General features: G+C 31.7%; 1 protein-coding gene and 1 pseudogene across 3 annotated transcripts; one reads left to right on the top strand and one right to left on the bottom strand.

Moving 5' to 3' along the window:
* Positions 1-8877: 8877 nt before the first annotated feature.
* Positions 8878-13974, bottom strand: LOC107626232 (protein TRANSPORT INHIBITOR RESPONSE 1). Of its 3 annotated transcripts, XM_088504168.1 has the most exons (5): positions 13578-13896; positions 12557-13445; positions 10801-11293; positions 9749-10514; positions 8878-9420 (listed from the first exon to the last, which is right to left on the bottom strand). In XM_088504168.1, exons 2-4 carry the CDS (start codon positions 13075-13077, stop codon positions 9759-9761), a joined length of 1770 nt encoding a protein of 589 aa, XP_088360294.1. In that variant the 5' UTR covers positions 13078-13445; positions 13578-13896; the 3' UTR covers positions 8878-9420; positions 9749-9758. The 3 variants fall into 3 exon arrangements, with proteins under 3 accessions (XP_088360294.1, XP_088360292.1, XP_088360293.1); XM_088504166.1 differs by having other exon boundaries at positions 12557-13974; XM_088504167.1 differs by lacking the exon at positions 8878-9420 and having other exon boundaries at positions 9617-10514; positions 12557-13896.
* A 5063-nt stretch (positions 13975-19037) lies between these two features.
* Positions 19038-20470, top strand: LOC148575453 (uncharacterized; annotated as a pseudogene).
* The last annotated feature ends 1951 nt before the right edge of the window (positions 20471-22421 follow it).

Genomic DNA, 22421 nt, shown 5'->3' with positions numbered 1-22421 from the left:
ATGTTGGGCCTTTCAAACCAAAAAGATAACACAGTGTAACTTAACATGGAATAGAAAATTAATGAAATCCAATTTTTTTTACTGTTTGAAGCCTTATGTATTCTTATTTAGATTATTTTTTTATTAGTATAATATTGATGATAATTAATTATAATATGAGTATATAAGGAGTACATAAGATTTTTTAAAATGAAAAAAACTATTTTTTTTTTATTTGTACTCATCCTAATCAAATTATTAACATCACAATTTGAATAGTTTAGGACATGAAATTTTTTTTATAAGTTGTCGATAGCATGAAATCAAAAGAAAAGCCTATTGTGCATTCTGCCATCACCAAAACAAAGACCTACAACCTAAGCCCAAAACAGAAGTAAAAAAAAAAAAACTAGAAAGAGAGCTTGCAAATGGGACAAGCCCAAATGTGGTCCACAGAACTTGCAGACTCTTTAATAAGAAATCCTAGCTTAAGAGATTAAGCAAGAGTTCCACTATGTATCAAGATACAATTAAATATAAAAATCACTAGGTATTTACAATGTATTGCTAGTTATAAAAATTGTTTACCATATAACTAACTAGTACATGAATACAGGAAAATCATACTAAGGATTAACAAAGGATCAATAACTAAATCAATTGCTGGTTTATTTTAGTATGATTATATTATGGTGATTATTGATAATTATAATATTTTGTATTAATGTTTTTTTTATAAATATTACTTAAGAAAGTATAACAAAAATGTAAGAAAAATGTGATTCTGTTTTTAACAACACTTATATAATTATCATAATCAGTATAACATAGTCATACTAAGTTCGAACAATGTTACATTATTAAAAAATATTATTTTTTTAGTTAGTACTTACACTTATATTTATATATGTTTTACATATACGAAATATATAATTTATATTCATATTTATTAGAGTTTTATATATATAAATTAATACGATTTACTCTCAAAATTTTTTAAAATTTGTACTTATAAATTAATAAAATTTATTTATTAAATATAATTTAATATTTATGCAGATAACAAAAAATATTAAAAATTACTGATCCTTTTTAAAATTCACCTCAATAAATTAAACAATACATATTAAAAATATACAGAGTCATTCTAGTTATTAATTTTTTTTGTTATGCTCGTAGTATTTTTGAGTGAGCACCGACCCTAAAACAATGTTCTAAAATCATTTTTTAGACATGTATTAGTTAAATCTTTTTATAAATATCAAAGAAACTTTACATAAGTAACTATTTTGATGAAACACTCATTATTACCATCATATGCTATATTTATATAAAAGCTTCCGGTCTTATATATCTATAACTTTTTTTAGCCCTTTTTAAAGGTAAGATTAAAAAAATCATAAATTTATATAAATTGAAAATAGTAAAAAAACAAAAAAAAATTAAATTTATTTTATTTAATATTAATTTTAATAATAATTAATAAATATTAAATAAATTAAATTTTAGTTTTTTTTTATTTTTTTTATTATCAAATATTTTGGTATTAGATATTATTATATTGTAATACATGATTTTACAGAGAGTACAATGGTTTAGGCCTTTAGTTACAACACTGGCCACCTATAAATTCATGATGAAATGAAATTCTCAATGCAGAAGCAACAACACTCATTTATGCGATAGATAAGCTCCAAAAAAATTTAAAATATCATAAAAAAATTATATATTAAATATATTTAAATAATAATGTTAGAAATTAATTTTTGATAAAAGTTTTTGCAATTATTATTAAAAAAAAGTAAGATTTTTCTATTCTTAAAATTTAGTAATTTTTGTTAAATAAATTAAAAAAAATTATTGTGAATAATTATATTTTTTTAAAAAATAAAAAAATTTAAAGATTAAATTTTACCTCAAATTTATTTTTGTACAATTTTTAAATATTTATTCAAATGCCATAAAAATTTAAATCTAATGAATAAGTCGTTCTCTAAATATAAAAGTTTTATTATTTACAAAAATTATAATATGTATTAGTTCTTTTTATCCTATTTTTAAATTATTTATAGACTATTTTATCAATAATATCATTTAAAAATTTTTGTATGAGTGACTGAATCTTTTGAACCCGAAAATAAAAATTAATAAAAAAGGTAGACTTTAAAGCTCACACTATATAAACGTTTTGTAGTTTATATATTAATATTTTTTACTTATATATAATAGGAATATGGAAATAAATAAGCATAAATTTATTATATATTATTAAAATCAATTTTTTTAATTAATAGTATAGCTGATGAGTTGATGTGGTATATTTGTAAAAGTATTTTCTGTTTATTTTATTTAATTTATTTAAATGCATTAATTAATTAATTAATTAATTTGATTGAGATAAATATTAAATTATTTAATATTTTATTTATCTACATTAACTATAATAATTTAATTAAATATATTAATTATTTGATTTGACTAAAATAAATGACTTGATTTTATTTTAATTTGTATTAACTTTTCGTTTTATATATTTTGAGTCATAATTAATTATTTATTTGATTTGATTGAAAAAAATATTAAATTATTTTATATTTTGTTTGATCAGATTAACTTTAATTAATCAGTTATATTAATATTATTTGATTTGACGGGAATAAATAAGTTAATTTTATTTTAATTTGTATTTTTTTGTCTTATTTATTTTGATTAATCATTTTTAAGAGTGGTTTAATTGTTACATATTATATTTATAAGATATTTTTTATTTATTTAAGTTATTTTATTTAGCCAAACAATTATAGTTAATTTGTTATATGAATTATTTAATTTAATTAATTTAAATATATGTTATTTGATTCATGAAGTTAATGTTCGAATCGTTATTTATCAAAAGTTTCTCTTAATTTTTTTATCTTAAGCATTTTGATTTTAAATTTCTTATTTTTATTCATGGTTTATATTTATTTTATTTTAATATCAAATATAATATTGTTATTAATATTTTTTTATAATTTATTATCTAATAGTTATATGCACATCATCAATTAATTATATAATTGTGAATATTTTTTTAATTTATTAAAAATTTTATTCTTTTTTTTTATTTTATCTATATTTATATTTCATAAATTATTCACAGTAAAAGGTCATATATGCTAGAAGAGAATCTCATTTTTATCGATTGCTCTTCTATTCAGTAATATATTTTTTTCCTCTTGTGATGCATTATATCTATTCAGTAATATATTTTTTATTTTTCTAGTGCTTTTACTTTTACTACTAGAAATTTGTCAAATACGCTACAAAATAAAAAAAAATATTTTTTCATTGAAAAAAGATCTTTTCTTAACAGAATAATGGCGCCCAAACAAGCACTTAATTTCTTTTCCACTTAACTCTCTAATTTTCATTTTCTCTCCCAATTCATTCCTCTTTTAATTCATTCTGTTTTCTAATTCACTCATTCCATATATCTTATTTCTCTTTGGAATCATTAAATTCCAATTCTGATTTTCTCTACACCATGAGCAACAAATCAGAGACTCAGAACCCTCATATAATTGCTATGACGGTGGAGGGTGCCAGCCTTCAAGTGGCACCCATAGAAATATAAAACTGCTCTCGTGGAATTGTCGAGGTTTAGGGAGACCCTAACAATTCACAATCTTAGAGGGATTTGTAAATCCTACTCCCTCGAGGTTGGTTTTATCTGTGAAACAAAAAATCAATCTCGACAAGTTGAAGGAAAACTAAGATCTTGTGGTTTCAAGGAATGATTTATTGTGGATCCAGATGGATTATCAGGGGGTTTGGCAATGGCATGGAGGGATGGTTGCACTGTTCAGATTTTACAGCATGGTAGATTCTTCATTGCGGCATCAATTCTGACAGCTGGTTCTAATGATCCCTATGGTGTTCTAGGTGTTTATCTCAGTTCAAATGATCAACATAGAATAGCTCAATTTGCTGAATTAACTTCAGTCACCCAACAGTTCGATAGTAAGGTTGTGTTAATGGGGGATTTTAATGCCATTTCTAATCAATTGGAGAAAGAAGGTGGGGGTGCTAAATCTCCTTCTTCTATTGAAACCTTTAATAGTTTTATTGATGATAATTCCCTGATTGACATTGGTATGGTCGGAAGACCATTCACTTGGTCAAATAGACGGAGGGGTGATGAGTTGATACAGGAAAGACTGGACCGATTCCTGGTAAGAGTTGATTGGCAGCAACTCTATCCCAATGCAACGGTTCTTAGATTGTTAGAATCAGGCTCGGATCACGCCCCTCTTCTCTTAGACTCTAATTCGAGAACTGAGAGATCTAAACGCCGATTCAAATTCCAAGAAAGATGGTGTTCCAATGATGAAATAAGGCAGATTGTTAGAGAGGTTTGGCATGAACAGATTGATGGTTCAACCATGTATATCCTAGCTCAAAAAATAAAGCGTTGTCGGCATAAGATTGTCAGATGGCAGCAAGAACACAGATCTAATTCGAAGGTGGAGATTGATTTACTACAGTCGGAATTAGAGGAACTTCGTTTAGCAGGAATTCATGGAGGCGGCATCATTTCAGAAATAGAGGACAAACTTGAAAAAGTATTGCAAAATGAGGAATCTTATTGAAAAGATAAGTCTAGAGTCAAATGACTCAAATCTGGTGATCAGAATACAGCTTTCTTCCATCAGAAATTTAGAAATCGAACCTGAAGGAATAGAATTTGGCAACTAACTGGCAGTGATGGTGAAGTGGCTACTTCAAATGCTGGTATTGCTTCTGTGGCTAAATTTTATTTCAAGGACATCTTTTCCTCCACTTGTCATGAGAACCCTGAACCTCTGTTTACTGATTTTGAACCTAAGGTTACAGCTCACATGAACCGTAGGCTTCAAAGACCAGTGACTATGGAGGAAGTGAAACGCGCAACATTTAGCATTCATCCTCAAAGTGCTCCAGGAGATGATGGTATGACAGCAAAATTTTTTCAAAGCTTCTGGAACATACTTAGTGGTGATGTGTTTCGAGCAGTTAAGAGCTTCTTTTCTGGGGCAGAATCTTAAAGGGTTTTAACCACGCTCAGATCTGTCTTATTTCCAAGATTTATGATGCTAAAGATATGACTCAGGTAAGACCAATAAGCCTATCTTCAGTCTTTTACAAGATTATCTCCAAAGTATTTGTACATAGGCTTCAGGGTATGATGAATAGACTAATTAACCCTACGCAGAGTGCTTTTATTAAAGGTAGATTAATCTCTGATAATATCCTAATTGCTCACGAGTGTATGCATTACTTGAAGAACACAAAAAGGGGTCTCGAAAATGAAATGGCGCTAAAATTAGATATGAGTAAGGCATATGATAGGGTGGAATGGCACTTTCTTTGGTTTATATTGGAGAAGTTTGGTTTTGACTCCCGGTGGATATATGGATTCGAGAATTAGTGATAACTGTTTCTTATTATGTTATTATGGAAGGACAACCTTATGATTTCTTCAAACCAAATAGAGGTATTCGACAATGAGATCCTCTATCCCCCTATCTTTTTCTTTTCTGTGCAGAAGGTCTCTCCTTCTTGCTACACAAGGCAGAACAAAACAGACTAATTCAGGGTCTTCAGATACATAGGTGATGTCCCAAGGTCAACCACCTCCTGTTTGCTGATGATTCCATCTTATTCTGTAAGGCTAATCCTAAAGCATGTTCAAATATCCTGCATTTATTGAATTCTTATGAAAGCATCAGTGGCCAGAGAGTAAATCTTAATAAATCTGCTGTATTCTTTAGCCACAACACTCCCTCCACTACTCGTACACTAGTGGCTAACTCTATGAATATTAATCATATTGGGGCTCAGGATAAATACCTTGGTTTGCCTTCTACAGTCTCTAAATCGAAAAAGGCTTCTTTTAGTATGATCAAAGAAAAGGTTCGGAAAAGAATCCAAGGGTGGAAGCGCAATCTTCTTTCGTCAGGTGGTAGACACGTATTGCTTAAAGCAGTGGGAGAAGCTATTCCTATTTATACATTGTCTTACTTCAAGTTGCCTGATGGTTTAATTTCAGAAATTCACTCTCTACTTTCTCAGTTCTGGTGGGGACAAAAAGGTTCTGAAAGGCGGATGGTTTAGATTAGCTGGGACACTATGACCTGCCCACGAAAAGAAGGAGGCCTTGGATTTAAAGATCTCAGAATTCAAAATATGGCGCTTTTAGGCAAACAGTTTTGGCGACTTGTAACACAACCTACTTCCTTATTATCCAAAAACCTAAGAGGTAAATACTTTACCAATGGTAATGCTATAACAGCAGAAATTGGAGTCTTACCTTCTTGGGGATGGAGGAGCATACTGGAAGGCCGAAAGATTGTTGAAAAAGGTCTTAATTAGGTTGTGGGTACTGGTGAGAATATCCGAACCTTTGGGAATCATTGGCTGCCTCCTCCGTATCCTTTAATGATTTCTGACATGCCAAATAGACAGGCTATTTTTGAGTTGGTTCCAAGAGTTAAAGATTTAATTACTGAAGATAGGAATTGGAATCAGAATCTCATTCAAGAATTATTTCCCCAAGACGCTGCAAACAGGATTTTGTCAGTTAAAATTCAGCAGAGTAGGGACAAATTGCAATGGGATTTGAACAAATCCAAGCAATATGATACAGCTTCAGGTTACAGAATTGGCTATTTATTTTACCATCCGCCTCTGGAGCTTTGCCCTAATTATATGCAGCAAAAAAAGTCGTGGATTGATCTATGGAAGTTGAACTTGCCTCACAAAATTAAGCTATTTATCTGGAAAGCTCTCCATGGCTGACTTCCGGTGCTTGCTCAGATTCATCACCGCATCCCATCTATATCACCAATATGCCGCTGCTGTCATGAAGCAACGGAAACAGTCACTCATTGTTTGATCGATTGCTCTAGAATTAAAGACGTATAGTCTCAGAGTTATCTTCGTGACTGTCTTTCCCCTCAGAGTTCTAACGACTTTTAGACATGGTGGACTGCATCAACAGAGATACTTAACCCGTTGAAGAATGCTGACCGTAATCCTCAATTGCTTGCCATCATTTGCTGGAACTGCTGGAAAGCTCGCAACCAGTTGATTTTTGAAGGTTCTACTTCTATGCCGTCTGCCATTCTAGCAAGCTCTGTCAAGTTGCTCCGTGAAATCCAAAGAACTCCCAGTTTAGGTCGTCATCTCCATGAGGCAAGCTCTTAGTTGCATTCAATTTTATTTATCATTCTTTCTTCTTTAAGATTTTTCTTCGTTTTTCGACCACGCACCGTTGGATGAATACCTTCAGTGTAGTGTTTTTGGGAAATCCCCACCTTTTATTATGCTGTCCTGCTTTTGGACATCTTTGTATTTCATTTTTTAATAATTAATGAAATATAACCTATTATCTTTGGAAAAAAAATAAATTATATTCCTTCCATGTTTAATTTTATTTTTAATTTGGGAGATTGTGTGATGAAATAACATCGATAAAAGCTATTGTGCATCTTTTTGTTCGTCTTTTTTACTTATCTCTAATTTTGTAGGGATCATGAATACTTATTGTTACGTGGGTAACCTGAAACTGGTGGATTGGACTTGAAGAATAGGCCCCAAGCGTCAAAAAGGAGGTGGACTCCGACTTGCCTCACGTCTGAGAGCCGCCGTCCAACTAGTGCTTGTGAGAGAATGGGGGGGTGCTACCTGCAAACACACTCCGATACCTAAGTCAGCAAGGGGTTTAAGGAGGTTTAGAGAGTATTGGGACTTAAAGATACCTGAGGGTGTCAGTGTATTTATAGTGGTGAACTAATAACCACTGTTGGAGTAGTTCCACCTTTTAAGGTGGATAACCGTCCCTTTATCTTAAGGTAGTTGGGATATGACTCCTGCGAGTGGGTTGAGAGATTTTAGGGGCAGTTACTTATTTGAATAAGTGTTATCTGCCAGCTATCCTTCAAGCCCGACTCCTTAGGATGGAGTCTGCGTTGGATCCGACTAGGGGTGGCAACATCTACCCTACCTGCGGGTACCCAACCTGACCCCACCCGATCGGGTAGGGTTGTCAACCCGATCCGCAGCAGGTAGGGTAGGGTGCGGGTTGGGTTCTCGTGCGGGTTGGGTAGGGTGCGGGTTGAGCATCAATCCTACCCGACCAACCCGCACTCTATATATGTATATGTTATATATTTATATAAAAATATGTTTTAAGTTGATGTTGAACCAAAGACCTCTCACTAAATGTAAAAGATCCTTAGCCACTAAAAAAAGATCATTAATTGGTAATTTAATATTTTTTTTACATAAAAGTCAGTTCTATTTTAAATTATCATGAAATTATATAATAATTTTGCATCTTTTTCGTAACCCGCAGATAGGGTCGGGTACCCGCGGGTTGAAAACGGGTAAAGTTAGGGTTGAGTTTATATAAAAATCTCAACCCGCGAATAGGGTTAGGATTGGCTTCAAACCCTACCCTACCCTACCCATTGCCACCCCTAAATCCGACCTCTTTCGAGGAGGTCGGTAGGAAGCGAAAGCCAATCTTTAGATTGGGCCTTTTAGTGTGTTTAGATTTAAACTATAGTGTTGGATTAGAATATGAACACTTATATACTATGATGCTTATGCATGAAAGATACGTATAAATTATATTAAAATTAGAAAATACCCTAAAAAAAATAATATACTAAAAAACTATTAAGATTTATTATTTTTAGTAAAAATATAGAATAAAATATATTATTAAATTATTAGACTAAAAAAATTATATTACTAACTAAATAACGACAAAAAATAATAAATTTTAATAACTTCTAACATTTCTCAAACAAAAAAAAAGATAGAAAACTCTCTTTATTAAGAGGAGGTAGTAGTCACCAAGTTATTCAGCGATTTAGTAAAACATGTCAAACAATGGCACTATAATTTGTTGTCCGATGCAGTGATACATATATGACTTCTCTTCTGTGTAAAATAAATAATAATAAATAATCTCATTAATTTCCATGGATTTCCTCCATTATCAGAAGCGAAAGCTATTCTTTCACGAATAAATAATTAAATTGGCAGAAGAAAAAAAAAATGTCTTGAATAAGCATCAAGATAGACCAGATCCACGACTACCTCATCTTCTGGCATGATCTGATCGTCATGTGGATATTGTTGAGAATGATTGGTGTTGTTCTCAATGTGCTCATCTAGTCTCCACTGTGTGTGGGACCCACTTGGTACAATTATTATAGCAACTAAAAAAAGTGGACTTTGCAGTGTCTCTCGTCCTTGCTCCTTCGATTTGATGTACCAACAACACAACAATCAATCTATGGATAAGCCTCAACCACTTCCAACATCATTCAACTTGGAACATTGCAGAACCCTCTCTCTTTTTCTTCAAATTATTGATGCTATTCATCATCAATTTGCAGATTTTGTCCCCTGGGTAGTACACATCAAAATCTAAATTATTACTTACACATGGGATTAATGAAGGGTGAAAATAAAAATACAAACTTTGATTTGTTGTTTTGAGGGTTCTGATTTCTGAACACTAATCTAGCATAGCACGCCACATAAATTTTTGGAATGATGCAGACACTGTAACGACTCAAGAGTAAGGCATATACCAGTGATCTAACTTTGAAGGAGTAGGATCATATTCATGAGAAACAATAGAACATGTCACATTTAATGCAAATCAATGGACTTGTGGTGTGTGAATGAGTGCTTAGTAGTCTATATTGAATTAGAGAGAGAGAGAGATTACAGATAGCATCTTAGAGAGTGAGAACAAATGGAGGAGCATCCCTTCTGGGTCCAGCAACGGAACGATACACATAGACCCTTTCGGCTTGGCTATCATCGCTGCCGTCTTCCTTTATTACCTCAACATTCAACCTTGGCATTTCCTTAGCCAACAATCTACATCCATTCATTGTCACTTTGCAATCTGACATCCACAGCGACCTCATCGACTCATACTTTTCCAACCCCGAAAGAAGTGCAGCATTCCCAAATGGGCAGTCCCTTATCTCAAGTTTCCTCAGCTTAGGACACCCTTCTAGTACACACTGCATACCCCAATCACTGCTTCCAGCAAAGGCAACTGAAAGAGTTTCCAAGTTTTTTGCATACTTCCCTATGTACTCAAATGTAAGGTCGGTCAGTAAACCAGATATTGCAAGCCTCTGGAGTTTGCTGCAAGTCTTAACAACTGCTCCAAAAGCCTCATCCATTGGTTCGCTTGTCCGGTAATCCGGCTGGCCGGGGTTCATAATACAGAGCCGGAAATGAGTGAAGTCAGGGCAGTTTTGCACAACAGTGGCAACAGCAGCATTGGTCATGTGCCGGCAAAAGTAGAGGACATAGTGAAGATTTCGGCATCCTTGAGAGACAGCAATAAAGCCTGAGTCAGTAACACCGCGGGCATCACCCTCAGCAAAAGGATCTGCAGGAAATACACGCAGTTCCTCAAGCAGTGGGCAGTGTGTTCCTACAGCTTCCAACCCCTTATCTTCGATTGTGTCCACTACCTGTATCAGATATTTAGCTAGTGAGACAGAAACAACACTTCATTTTCATTTGCAATAAAAATATTCCACCCATGCACCTTCAATTGGACAATTACAACCAAGTTAAACACATTTGTGCATGATGCTAAATCTTCGGTTGTGTGAATGTGTATGTCAGAAACAAAGGACACCAATAATACATGAATTAATTCAGAAGAAAAGCATGCCGCATAGGTCTTTAGTAGTAGAAACTTCAATATAAATTAAAAACTATGTAACAAGGAACACCAGGCAAAAAGATTCGTACCCATAGGCGCCGAATATTGGCGCAATGAACAAGCAGCTTAGCAATATCATCACTGTCCAGGGGAGCATAACTAAAATTCAAGAAAGTCAGATTTGCGCATGCCGGGTACAGAACTGGGAGATACTGCGGTGTAACTACCCATAATCCAGAAAGGGTGTTAAGATTTTTACAATTGCTGAAGGCGCCTTCAAGCTCCGTGTACTGCTGTGTTGTCAGCTCTTGTGAAAATGAGCCAGTACCAAGCTCACATAACTGAGGAGCTCTAAAAAGTAGCCTTTGTAACTGTTCCAGTGTTATACTTTTATTAAGCTTCAAAGTCTTCAATGATTTGCACCTAGTAACAAGCTTCTCAAGTGCATCAAAATTTACATCATTGTGAAGGATGGAAAAGTTCAGTACTTCCAGCGATGTGAAGCTTTCCGGGAAGCAAGTCAACCAATTATCATTTTTATCATCAATGACATTCTCTTGTATGTCAAGCTCAGTTAAATTCCTACAACCGAGTAGAGTGCAGAAAATTATTGATGGGGCAATTGAAGAATTCTGAAAATAATGCAACATAATGGAACTAATATCTATTTTTTCTAAAATTACTGGACATGATGATATCATGACACAAGATTTCTTAGGTTCATAAGTGAAAAAGCTTGGAGAAAAGTATTGATATAAATATTGTAATCACACTTTTCACACTGCTACTGCTTTCACTTATACGCACTGTTCGAATTACACTAGGTCCCTTGTGAAAGCACAAATTTTAAATCAAACATCTGAAAGTAGAATTACAAGGCTGTCCTATTATATCAGAAGATAAGCACGTAAATGATAAGAAATTCAAATTCTACATAATGTTTTGTAGATTCCCTGTTCATCAGTGAGTTTCAATCAACCAATTCATGAACTAATAGGAAGTTTAACATTCTTGCATAGCATTATAATATCATATAATTACTCATAGAGCAATATGCCAATATCCATATGAAATTTGCTCCAAAATCAGCCATAAAATTAACCTCTACCAAGCCTATTCTCATTCCCAGCATCCCACTTTCTAGATCATTAAAATTTAAAAGTTAGTTGATTTCCTGAGTCAGAGCTATGTTCCCATTCAAGGAATATCACCATGTTCCCATTCTATTGATTCTAAAATGTTAATTGCATCATGCAGAAAAAGAAGTGGCCCTTATAAAAAAAAGGGCTCTATAGTGGGATTCTGTTTCCACTGGGAACCATAATTCACAAACATCTCACTAGTAGGAATTCCTGTCAAAGCAAAGCAAAGCACATCATGTGCGAATGGAAAACAAGTAAGACCCCTCAAAAAGATAAGAATCTAACAAAAGGATGAATCGCTAATCTAGGGGGAGATATAAATTAAACTGAAAGTCAAAACTACAAGAGCAAATAAAGTATTATTAAAATTTGTTGGAAAGGTTAATTTAAACTAGATAATAAAGTCTATAATTGTTGTAAACACATCAATTAACCTGATTACATCATCCAGAGCAGAAAAAGGGCAAAGGATTTCACATCAAAACAGTAAACATCACCGGATTATTAAAAACTGAAATTCATGCAAAGAAGAACATGAAGAAAACTCCATCAGCAGGGAACATACCAAGAAGAACAATAACCTTTTTACCTCTGAGGAAAATTAAACTTTATACGTTAGAACTGAAAATTCAACAAATTAAAAGCCTGAAAAAACAAAAACTGAAAAGAAGAAAGCAAAGAAGTTTATGTACTATGTTCTTACTTGCAATCAGCAGCAATTGCAGCCAAACCATCAGTGCTGAAACCATCACAATTTTGAAGGGAAATAGCTTTGAAGTTTGGAAAAGAGCGCGCCAAGAACTTCAAACTCTCATCAGTAACAGTCATCCTCTTAAGCCTAAGCTCCTCAAGGAAAGGGTACTTTTCAGCAAACACCACAAGCCAAAAGTGAATATCGGCACCCCAATTTGCAGGAACCAAGTTGAAATCAGAGAAACGTGGCTTCCCTTTCAGTGTAACACTTCTTATGTTTGGGAACCTTCGGGTTAAGATCTCAGGGGACACAGAGTAGCAGTTACCTATGAACACGTTCCTCCTTGACCATCTCTCAGCGTTGTACCACTCCTTGCAAACCAGTGACACAGAGCTTCTGTCCTTTCTTGATTTCAGCATCCCAATAACACGCTCAAGAACCTCATCTGGAAAACACGATGAACCTCTTCTGTTCATGAAGTTCGATTCCGGAGATTCCTTCATCATCCTCCTCTTGTTGCAGCACTCCATAAAAGATTGAGACTTTAGAGGACCCTTATGCTTCAACAATGAGATTTGGAAGCAATAACCAAGTTGGTAAGGTAAAGTATTACGGTTAAGGACTAGGAGATAATGAAGCTTCAGTAAAAGTGAAAGAACAAGTGCTCTGGAAAATAATAATTAAAAAAAAAAGCTGTGAAAAAGGAAAAGGCGTTCAGTGTTCACAGTAGATACAGAAATTTTTTGACAAGTACTAGAAAGAAATAAAAGCAATCTTATTTGTCCTAAGAAGTGCTTTTCAAAGCTGGAAACTTGTTGATATGTACCCTCTTGACCCTTTGAGGCTTTGACTGCAACAACTCTGCATGCTTACTACCATGTTTACTCTCTCAAAAGAACTAAAAAAGAAAAAGAAAAAGACAGACACACATTGAAGAGGTTTCAGGCAAATACAACTCAGAGAGAACCAATAATATTACACACCCAATGAAAAGAATAGTATTTATTATTATTACTATTATAAGAAAGACCTCTGAATCTGAGATCCGGTAAATGGGAAGAACCAGATGAGGAAGATCCAATTGATATAATATATAATTGATGAGGATATGAGAGAGGGCAGAGAAAAAAGATTGGGTTCACTCAAAGCTGTACCAAAGAAGCTCTCAAATGAAATCACTTTTCTTGGCTTATGATGAGGCCAAAGGAGCAGAGGAACTCGCCACCAATGGCGTATTATAGCAAACGGGAGCAAGAAATGGATTGAAGGAAGAAAGAAAATGCTTAATTATTGCAAAAAAACAAAAGTTACTGTTATAGAAATGTTTTCTTTAAAGCACTTTCTCCCACAATCGCCTCACTCTGCTTGGTTGCATTTGTACTTCATTTTCAGTGAGGAAAATCAGTTTTGCATTTTTGTTGTAAGATATCAACACCGTATATAAATACAAGTATAAATATGCATTATGAATTTATCATATAATATTTTTTACAACTATACTAAATACACATCAAAACTAACCATTAAAAGTAATTATTAGTATAAAATATATATTAAAAATAAATTAAATTATATATATATATAAAATTACATAATAAATAATTTAAATAATTGATTTTAATATATAAATAATTATTTTATATTTTTTTAATTTAGTTTTTATAGTATAATAAAAAAAATTTAATGCAAAACATTTTATCGTTTTACAAAATGTTAGGAAAAAAGAAATAAATAGAAAAAATCGTTCTTGAAATATTATTTATTTTTAAATTGGTTTATAATTTTTTTTAATTAAATTCGTTCTTTATAAATTTTAAATTAGTTATATTTATTTTTTTTCACTTTTATTATTAATAATGTCAAATTTGATAATATCATACGTTAAATGACACTATATTGACACACACTTAACAATCTTAATTGACTAATAATAAGATAAATTTATGAAATCAAATTAAATTAACCATAATTAAAAGGATCTTGAGACATTATAATCTTTTAATTTTAGGTTAGTTTGATTTAATTTTATAAATTTATTATATAGAACTAATTAGAATTATAAAATGTGTATTATGGTGTCATTTAATATGTCACATCAATAAATTTTAAAATATTTAATTAAAAAAATCTTTTAATAACTAGTGATCTTATTAGACAAATTTAATCATTTACTCAGAAAACAAACTATATACACTAAATATAACAGTATGTATAACTAAACTCATTACTGTATTTACTATTTACGATGCATTGCGATGGTTAAATTAGCTCATAAGAATTAGTTAATCCAAAAAAATATAACTCATTTAAAAGTAAATAATTTTGGCTCAATTATATAACTCACAAGTTAAATGAATTTGAGATTAAAATTTTATTTTTTATCAATAAAAAAAATACAAAAGATATGCTACAATGTGATTTAAATATTATTTTTCTAAACAAAAGTATCCAACTAAAAAATATTGAAAAAATATGTTTAGGAATCAATAAATTTTGTGATTTGTAATTATTAATTAATTATTATTAATATTTTTAATAATATAAAATTATATTTAATGATATAAAATTACTCATTTTTCTTTTACTGATTATATACTGATTAAATTTTAATAAAAGTGTTGATACTAAATTTTTTCTTATGAATAGTAAACTCTAATGGGTATCCTAATGTGATTCTGCCAACTTGTCTTTTTATAATTTTTTTTCACTTTTCCTTTCATTTTATATTGTTCACACATAAATAATAATAATAAATCAAGTATATAAATAAATAAATAAATAAATAATCTATATTGGAATAATTATTTGTTATCACAAACCTCTGGAAAAAAATTTTCTGAAATAAAAAATGGTTAAAATGAGCAAATAAAAATAAAAAATAGTATGTACAAACAAAAAATTAATTATTGTGTATTTATAAATAAATATATATTATTTAATTTATTTTTAATATATATTTTATATAAGAGTAATTCTTGGCATACAAGCGATTAAGGCGTGTAAGCCTTACAAGTTCAATTAAAACTAACGCTCAAAACACGCTTCGAACTATTCTTCTTCCTCTTCGTCTTCTCCTTCTTCTTTTCTTTCGTTTCTTGCCTTCTCTTTCTCCTTCTTCTTCTTCTTCTTCTTCTTGCTGCACGTTCTTCTTCCTCTTACTCTTCTTCTTCTCCTTTTCTTTCGTTTCTGCACGTTCTTCATCATCGTCTTCCTCTTCTTCATTTACGTTCTTTCTCTCTGTTTTATCTTTTTTTTTTTTCGATTTTTCATGGTGAAATCGTTTTTGAAGAACAAGAATTAGTAGAAGATGAGGAGGAGAAAGAGAAAGAGTTCTGAATTATGCATAAGATGTATTTTAACAAATTTTGGGTGTATTTCTTTAAATCCGTTGGGTGTATTTTCTGTAATCCTTTGGGTGTATTTCTATAATCGTTTGGGTAAATTCCTGTAACCGTTTGGGTGTATTTCTGTAATCATTTTGGGTGTACTTCTGTAATCGTTTGGGTGTATTTCTGAAGTTCCATTATCTTCAAAAGGATTACAGAAATACACCCAAAGGATTACGAAAAATACACCCAAAGTATTTAAGAAATACACCCAAAATTCGTTGCATAATTCAGAACTCTTTCTCTTTCTCCTCATCTTCTGCTGCTTCTTCTTCTTCAAAACGATTTCAAAGCTTGATTTCAGAAACTATGAAAATCGAAAAAAAAAAAACAAAGAAGAAGAAGAAGAAGAAGAGGAAGAGGAAGAGGAAGAGGAAGAAGAAGAAGAAGAGGAAGAAGAAGAGGAGGAAGAAGAAGAAGAAGAGGAGGAAGAAGAAGAAGAACCGTTTTGAGTGTAGCGCTTTGAAAATAGAAAACGTTGAATAACGTATTAAAAGGCCTAGTAACTTGTAAGACTTGTAAGTCAAAAAGACTTGTATGTGTAGCACTCCTCTTTATATAAATAATATAATTGATAAAAGTTTAATTACCATTTAAATTTAGATCTTTTAATAAATTTTATCGTCTTAATGTATAAAAGTGATTATTGATAAGAGTCTCATAAACAGTCACTAACAAATCAATACTTTCTTCAAGTTTAGTTAGAGACAAGTGATTCTGTTCATTTGATTTTATTTACGAGTAATGTGACAAATAAGTTTTTAAAAATATATTTTAGACAAATTAATTTTTAAAAAAATTAATAAAATTCTCTATGATAATAAACATAAATAAATTATATTTAAATTAAATTCTTTTATCTTAATTATATAGATTAATTTGTTATAATGTGTCTACATCTAATATCATCATAATAAAAATTTTTATTAAAATTTAATTTATTCGAAGTATAAATTTTTTAAAAATTATTTACCTAATCTTTAATCTTTTCATTTATCTATTAGTTTTATATATTTTCTTGTCATTCGGATTAAACTCGCCAAATCTCAGAGCTCAAAGCTCAAATTGATTTCTATTTTTGAATTTTTGATAATTGATATATAGTAATTAAAGGTTCATGCACGATGTATTCCTATATCTATTCCCATAAGTCCACGCTATATATAGGGGAGAAAAAAGACCCATCATAATTCATAGATACATCATAAGGTTGCGCGATAAAATAAAGATTATCAGAGAGCAAGATATATAATATTTTTAAACAAATATGTTGGAGACCTACCATAAAATCCATTAAATGATAGCATAGAAATCATATAAAAAATATTAGATGATATCTTATTCTAAAACATTAGAACTAATTTATCAGTTTTTTTAATTAAGAACTAATTAATATGAAACCACAAAAATATATATTCGAGATCAATTTTAAGTATTATTGTTGGAAAATATTTCATTTTAGCTAGATATCTTGGAGGTAACTAATTAATTTCTCTAACTCCTCAGGACAAGAAATGTGGGCAATAACAATAATGTTATACATATATTATTTAACACATTTTTAAATATATTTTATATTTTAATATTGTTAGAAAATTATTTTAATTTTCTAATTATTTGTGGGTAATGCATATATTAATTGTAATCACAAATTATGCTATTTTAAATTAAATGACTTATATAATGATGATCATATTTATTGTTATAAATGTTAGATTGAATAAGTCATATTACTTTTGATTTGGAATTAAATGAGAATAAAATCAGATATTATCTTTTGTTTCTTAGATAATTATCTTTTTGGATCTTAGATATATTATCTTTTGGGTTTTAGATACTATTTTATTTGGGCTTAAGGGTTTAATGGGTGTCATGCTCAAATATAAATAGACCTACAGGTTTCAGTCCCTAATATACCAAAGCTGCCCTTGTTGCTCTTTCTCCATCAAAAGAGTTGCAGTATACAGAAGGCTTTGGTTGAGAAAGATCGAAAGAACCACAAGATCTAGACTCTTCCAATAATTTTTTACTTTTATGAGTAAAGGTACGCTTCCGCATTATAATATATTTTTAGTGATTCAATATGGATGACCTGAGTTATGAAAATTAATTTATTCTAACAAATGATATCAGAATCATCCTTATTTAAATCATTGAGAATATTTATTTTTGTGTTTATTTTAGGATCGATATATGTATATATATTGATTATATGCATTTGGCTTGCAAATCTCGAATTGCATAAAGCTTGTTTGAATTATATTATTATTACCCACATATTCCTTGTATACATATATATGAACCTGCAAAAGTTTTTTTCTTTTTCTATGATAAAATAAGGATTATCATTATCACGTGATGAAATTAAAAATTGTTCAAAATCCTTTTTAACTATGTAAATGTGCATACCGTATTTTGACGTTATGATTTTTGTATACATAGCTTTTTTTTAATCCATTGCAAAATATTAGTAATTCTTCCATGTATTATTATTATTATTATTATTATTATTATTATTATTGTTAAAATCACTTATGCGCTGTTGTGATTTTGAAATAAATAAATAATAATAATACCGGTATTCAAAATTTAATTTTGTTGCGTGGAGAATCATAATTAATATATTAAGTATATAATATTTTCTATTGTCTTAAATTTAATTGTGTGTGCCATTAATTTAGTATAAAATTAATGGATTATCCTCTTAGGATATAAGGATTATTGTACCCATCAATTTTATAAAGATTTAGTTTTAGAATAAATTGATTGAACATTATGCTGTCAAAGTAGCCTCTTTTGTAAAAATTGATTTATTCAAAACATAAGGAATATAATGTTATATAATTCATGCGAATATTGGTCGGCCCAAAAGAAGGTCTATATTTGGCCGAATTACATACACATATTAATAGTAAATATATGTTTGGGTAACAAATTAAGAATAAAGTAATGCTTATTATTTATGCGGACAATAATCGGCCCAAAGGAAGTTTGTTGTTTGGCCAAATAATAAGCATTGCACACTTTTGTTTATTTTCTATTAATTATGCGGTCAATAATCGGCCCAAAGGAAGGTTATTGTTTGGCCAATTAATAGAAAATATATGCGGTAATAAATAGGTTGCAAAGTTTAAGTCTCCATGTGCGCATTAAGTCGGTCCAAAGAAAGGCTTCATGTGTGACAAGAATTTTGACAATATTTGATTACTGCGATGATAGTATCACTTACAGTTAATTTTTCTATCCAAAGATTGAAAATTAATGTTGTTCTAGATATCTCAATATGGATTTTTTTTTCCTTTATTTAACTAATGTTTACTGCATGTTTATTTGTTCTAATCCAGAAACAATGCTTTAGCTACCAATGTTTCTACACAAATTAGCAGTATTCCTATGCTGAATGATTCAAACTTTAAAGTTTGGAAGGATGCCGTGGAGATTGTCCTCGGTTGTATGGATCTAGATATAGCTCTTCGAGAGGAGAAACCCACTTCCACTCCGGAAAACCTCAATGAGGTTAAAATAGAGAAGTGGGAGAGATCCAATCGAATGAGCATTATGATCATGAAGCGCTCAATTCCTGAGGCGTTTCGGGGCTCAATTACTAAGGATAAAGATGCTAAACAGTTTCTAAAGGACGTTGAAAAGTTCTTTACTAAGAATGAAAAGGCGGAGACAAGTAGTCTTTTGAGCAAACTTGTCTCTATGAGGTATAAAGGTAAAGAGAACATAAGGGAGTACATTATGGAAATGTCTCATCTTGCTTCAAAATTGAAAGTACTAAAGTTAGAGTTGTCTGAAGATTTACTCGTGCATTTCATTTTGATTTTCCTTCCTGCACACTTTGGGCAATTCAAAGTGAGTTATAACACTTTGAAGGACACTTGGTCCTTAAATGAACTTATATCTCACTGTGTGCAAGAAGAAGAGAGGCTACAGCAAGATAAGATTGAAAGTGCTCACATGGCTTCATCTTCTCAGTATAAAAGAAAGCGTGATACTACTGCGGATGTGCCTTCTCAGCAGAAAAAGGCTAAGAAACAGGATCAAGTTTCAACTTGTTTCTTCTGTAAGAAGGTGGGACACATGAAGAATGATTGTACCAAATATGCCACCTGGCGTGTAAAGAAGGGTATAATTCTTACTTTCGTTTGTTCTGAGGCTAGTTTAAGTTATGCACATGTTGATACTTTGTGGGTAGATTCTGCTGCTACTACTCATGTAAGTATTACTATGCAGGGTTGCCTGTGGAGCCGACCGCCAAGTGATGCTGAAAGATACATCTATGTGGCAGACGGTAATATAGTTGCAGTCGAAGCTATAGGAACCTTTAGATTATATTCCACGAGTGGATTTTACTTGGATTTATTAGAGACATTTTATGTACCGTCATTTAGACGGAATTTGGTTTCTGTTTTTCGTTTGGATAAATTAGGTTATTTTTGTTCGTTCGGAGACAATAAAGTCAGTCTCTTGTATAATTCGAATAATATTTACTCTGGTCATTTGGTGGATAATCTATATATACTTGACTTAAATTCCTATAATAATGAAATACTGCAAACAGGTACAAAACGAAAACTAAATGAGAATTCGGCATCATTATTGCACAAACGCCTAAGTCACATCTCTAAACAGAGAATTCAGAGGCTCGTGTCGGATGGAATTCTTGGACCCCTAAATTTGGTGGACTTTAAAGTCTGCATTGAGTGCATAAAGGAAAAAAGGACAAATGAAAGGAAATTAGATGCCGAGAGAGCTAAAGATGTCTTACAACTGATACATACCGATATATGTGGCACATTCCCTACTGTCTCTTGAAAGAGACAACGGTACTTTATTACGTTCATAGATGATTACTCTTGTTACGGGTATCTATATTTAATTCATGAAAAGTCTCAAGCCTTGGATGTTTTCAAGTCTTTCAAAGCTGAAGTTGAACTTCAACTTGGAAAGAAAATTAAAGCTGTCAAATCTGATCGTGGTGGTGAATACTACGGAAGATATGACGGTTCAGGTGAGCAACGTCCCGGGCCTTTTGCTCTTTTCCTAGAAGAGTGTGGTATTGTTCCGCAATACACCATGCCAGGCAAACCTAGCATGAATGGTGTTGCAGAGCGAAGGAACCAAACTCTTAAAGACATGGTGAGAAGTATGATTAGTCATTCTTCCTTGCCTGAATCACTCTGGGGAGAAGCCTTAAAGACCGTAGTGTACATCCTTAATAGGGTGCCAAGTAAAGTAGTTAACAAAACCCCATATGAAATTTGGACTGGGAAAAGGCCCAGTATAAAGCATTTGCATATTTGGGGATGTCCAGCTGAGGCGCGACCTTATAGGCCGCATGAAAGAAAATTGGACTCAAAGACAATTAGTTGCTACTTTGTTGGTTACGCTGAGCGTTCACGGGGGTACAAGTTTTACAATCATGCATCAAGGTCTATTTTTGAGACGGAAAATGCGAGATTTCTTGAGGATGTTGAGTTTGGGGGGAAGGAAATATTAGGAATATTGCTTTTGATGAGGATTCTGTAACTGACAATGATCAGGTCTTTGTACCTATTATTGTTCAAGACATAGTTATAGTACAAGAGCACAATGAGAATCCTACTGTAGATCCAGTTACAGTACAAGAGAACAATGAGAATATCGTTGTTGCTCAAAATACTGCTACAGCATAGAAAAATAAATGAGAATCCTCCTCAAATCGCAATCCATACAGCAAGCTCAACAACCTCAAGAAGTGTCATTAAGGAGATCCAATAGAAAAAGGAGAAAATCCATCTATGATCTCAAACAAACTTCCCATTAATGGTATCACAAGTTTAATTAAGTCATTACCTCATGATTTTGAGGTAAATATTATAGATGAAGGTGTATACCACAAGTTCAATGGGAGTAAATACTTTTTTTTGGTCTTATATGTTGATGACATTCTACTTGCCAGCAACGATATAGGCTTGTTGCATGAAACTAAGAAATTTCTATCGAACAAATTCGAAATGAAAGATCTTGGTGATGCCTCTTTTGTATTATGAATCGAGATACTAAGAGATTGCTCTCAAGGTATTCTTGGATTGTCACAAAAGAACTATATCAAAAAGATCTTAAGTAGATATGTCATAGAAAGTTGTAGACCAATGAACACACTCGTAGTTAAAGGAGACAAGTTTAGTCTCAAGCAATGCCCCAAAATGATCTTAAGAAGACAACAATGCATGATAAACCTTATGCATCAGCACTAGGGAATTTAATGTATGCTCAAGTCTACATACATCCCGATATATCATTTATAGTGGGAGTGTTGGGTAGATACTTGAGCAATCCGGATATGAATCATTGGATAGCTGTTAAACGCGTAATGCGTTGTTTAAAGAGAACAAAGGATTACATGCTTATTTATCGGAGATCAGAAAATTTGGGGATCATTAGGTACTCTGATTCCGATTTCATGGCATATGGTTGCGAAACTTTGTCACTAAGCTTCA

This window comes from Arachis ipaensis, chromosome B2, assembly GCF_059453495.1.
Source record: "Arachis ipaensis isolate K30076 ecotype BB chromosome B2, ASM5945349v1, whole genome shotgun sequence".
Taxonomy (NCBI): Eukaryota; Viridiplantae; Streptophyta; class Magnoliopsida; order Fabales; family Fabaceae; genus Arachis; species Arachis ipaensis.
This window is presented reverse-complemented; position numbering and strand designations above follow the sequence as displayed.